At 61.8% G+C, this 2,101-nt stretch overlaps 1 protein-coding gene across 1 annotated transcript in view; it reads left to right on the top strand.

Moving 5' to 3' along the window:
• Positions 1 to 2,010, top strand: part of EMH_0060710 (uncharacterized protein) — a gene marked incomplete at both ends in the record, with an annotated part of 2,644 nt that extends 634 nt beyond the window's left edge. The window contains 2 exons of the mRNA XM_013497822.1: positions 46 to 1,813; positions 1,947 to 2,010. Of these exons, the coding sequence (XP_013353276.1) occupies positions 46 to 1,813; positions 1,947 to 2,010 (1,832 nt within the window). The remainder of the gene's footprint in view (positions 1 to 45; positions 1,814 to 1,946) is intronic.
• Between the last annotated feature and the right edge of the window lie 91 nt (positions 2,011 to 2,101).

Raw genomic sequence — 2,101 nt, 5'->3', positions numbered from 1 at the left:
GCAGCAGCGGCTGCTGCTGCTGCTGCTGCTGAGGAGGCTTTGCAGGCTTCCACAGTGGGCCTCAGCAGCAGCAACAACAACAGAGCGGAGAGAGGCAGCAGCAGCAACCCCCATATCGACAGCCTCCTTGGGCGCAGCAGCAGCAGCAGCAGCAGCACATGCAGCAGCAGCAACGCCAGCAACAGAGGCAGCTGCAGCAGCAGGCTCAGCAGCAGCAGAAGCCCCGCCTCCCTGGGTCTCTAGGATATGATGGCGGCTATCCCCAGCAGCAACAGCAGCAGGAGCAGCAACAGCAGCAGCAGCAGCAGCAGCAGCAACTGCAGCAGCGGCAGCTGCACCGACAGCAAGGCGCCGCGCCGACCAGAGATATACATCTTGGTGCAGCAACAGCAGCAGCAGCAGCAGCATCTTCAGCTGCTGCTGCCACGCATCCACAGCAACAGCAGCAGCCGCAGCAGCAGCAGCAGCAGCAGCGGCAGCGGCAGCGGAGGCAGCAACTCTCCAGTGCACCGCTTCTACCCCCTGGCCTGCCGGGGTTGCAGCAGCAGCTGCAGCAGCAGCTACAGCAACAGCTGCAGCAGCAGCAGCTGCAGCAGCAGCTGCAGCAGCAGATTCTCCTTGTTGGTGTTCCTCCGGGGCTCCACCCAATTGCTGAACCTCGATATACACCGCAGCAGCTGCAGCAGCTGCAGCAGCAGCAGCTGCAGCAGCAGCAACTGCAGCAGCAGCAACTGCAGCAGCAGCAACTGCAGCAGCAGCAACTGCAGCAGCAGCAACTCCAGCAGCAGCAGCAGCAGCAGCAGCAGCAAACCCATCCAAGAGGCCCTTCGGCTATAGAGAAGGCAGCAGCTGCGGATGCTGCAGGCGCCTATACACCCTACGCGCTGCAGCAGCAGCAACAGAAACGACAACTGCAGCAGCAGCAGCCGCAGCAGCAGCAGCAGCACGACCCGGGCAGCGACGCTCCGCCATGGAAGCGGCCTTCCCGGGTACAGGACAATCAGCCTTTGCTGCAGCAGCAGCAGCAGCAGCAGCAACTGCAGCATCAACAGCACGTTGAGCAGCAGTGGCCGCAGCAGCAACAGCCACAGCAGGAGGTGCAGCAGCAGCGGCTGCAACAGCTGCAGCAACAGCAGCATGGACAGCAGCAGCAGCTGCAGCAGCAGCGGCATGCGCAGCAGCAGCTGCAACAGCAGTTGTTGCAACAACAGCAGCTGCAGCAGCAGCTGCAGCAACAACATGCTCGCCAGCAGCAGCACGTGCAGCAGCATCAACTGCAGCAGCAGCAGCAGCAGCAGATCCATCAATACGAGGATGAGCTGCGACAGTCAGCAGCAACAAAGCAGCAGCTGCTGCTGCAGCAGCCACCGCCAGGGCTCCCGCATGCACCTATAGGGGGCCTCCTAAGGGGAGGAGAAACTCATCAGCAGCGGCAGCAGCAGCAGCAGCAGCAGCAGCAGCAGTACCAGCTGGAGCAGCAGCAACCCAGAGACAGCAGCAGCAGCAGCAGCAGCAGCAGCAGCAGCAGCAGCAGCAGGAGCGCCTGCAGCGTCTTAGTGCATGCAGTGCAGTGCTTGCTGCCGCTGCTGCTGCAGCAGAATCGTCAGCTGCAGCAGGAAGGGCTGCAGCACCTGCTGTCTTTGTTATCTTACGCAGCAAGACGCCCAGCGGCGCCATTCAAAAACCAGCAGCAGCAGCAGCAGCAGCAGCAGCAGCAGCAGCGGGGCAAGCAGCAGCAGCAGCAGCAGCAGCAGCAGCAGCAGCAAGTGGACTTGGAGGCATGCACAGAGCTGATAGAGGAGCTGCGTGAGGTGTATGTACACCTCCTTGCTGCTGCTCTCCCCACACACAAAGATGCAAAGACACGGCTAGCAGCAGCACGGCTCTGGGCTGTTGCTGCTGCAGTCGCTGCGCAGCTGCGTTCTGCTGCTGACCGCGTGCTGCAGCAACAGCAGCAGCAACAGCAGCAGCAGCAGCAGCAGCAGCAGCAGGAAGCAGCACAGTCTTTAAAGCAGCGTTGCCAAGCCCTCATGCGCGTTGCTGCTGTCGGCCTCTCTTACATGAGCTGTACGTACACCTCAATGCTTCTCTCTTCTGCTGC

Source organism: Eimeria mitis, genomic scaffold (assembly GCF_000499745.2).
Source record: "Eimeria mitis Houghton genomic scaffold, Emh_scaff2959, whole genome shotgun sequence".
Lineage (NCBI taxonomy): Eukaryota > Apicomplexa > Conoidasida > Eucoccidiorida > Eimeriidae > Eimeria > Eimeria mitis.
This window is presented reverse-complemented; position numbering and strand designations above follow the sequence as displayed.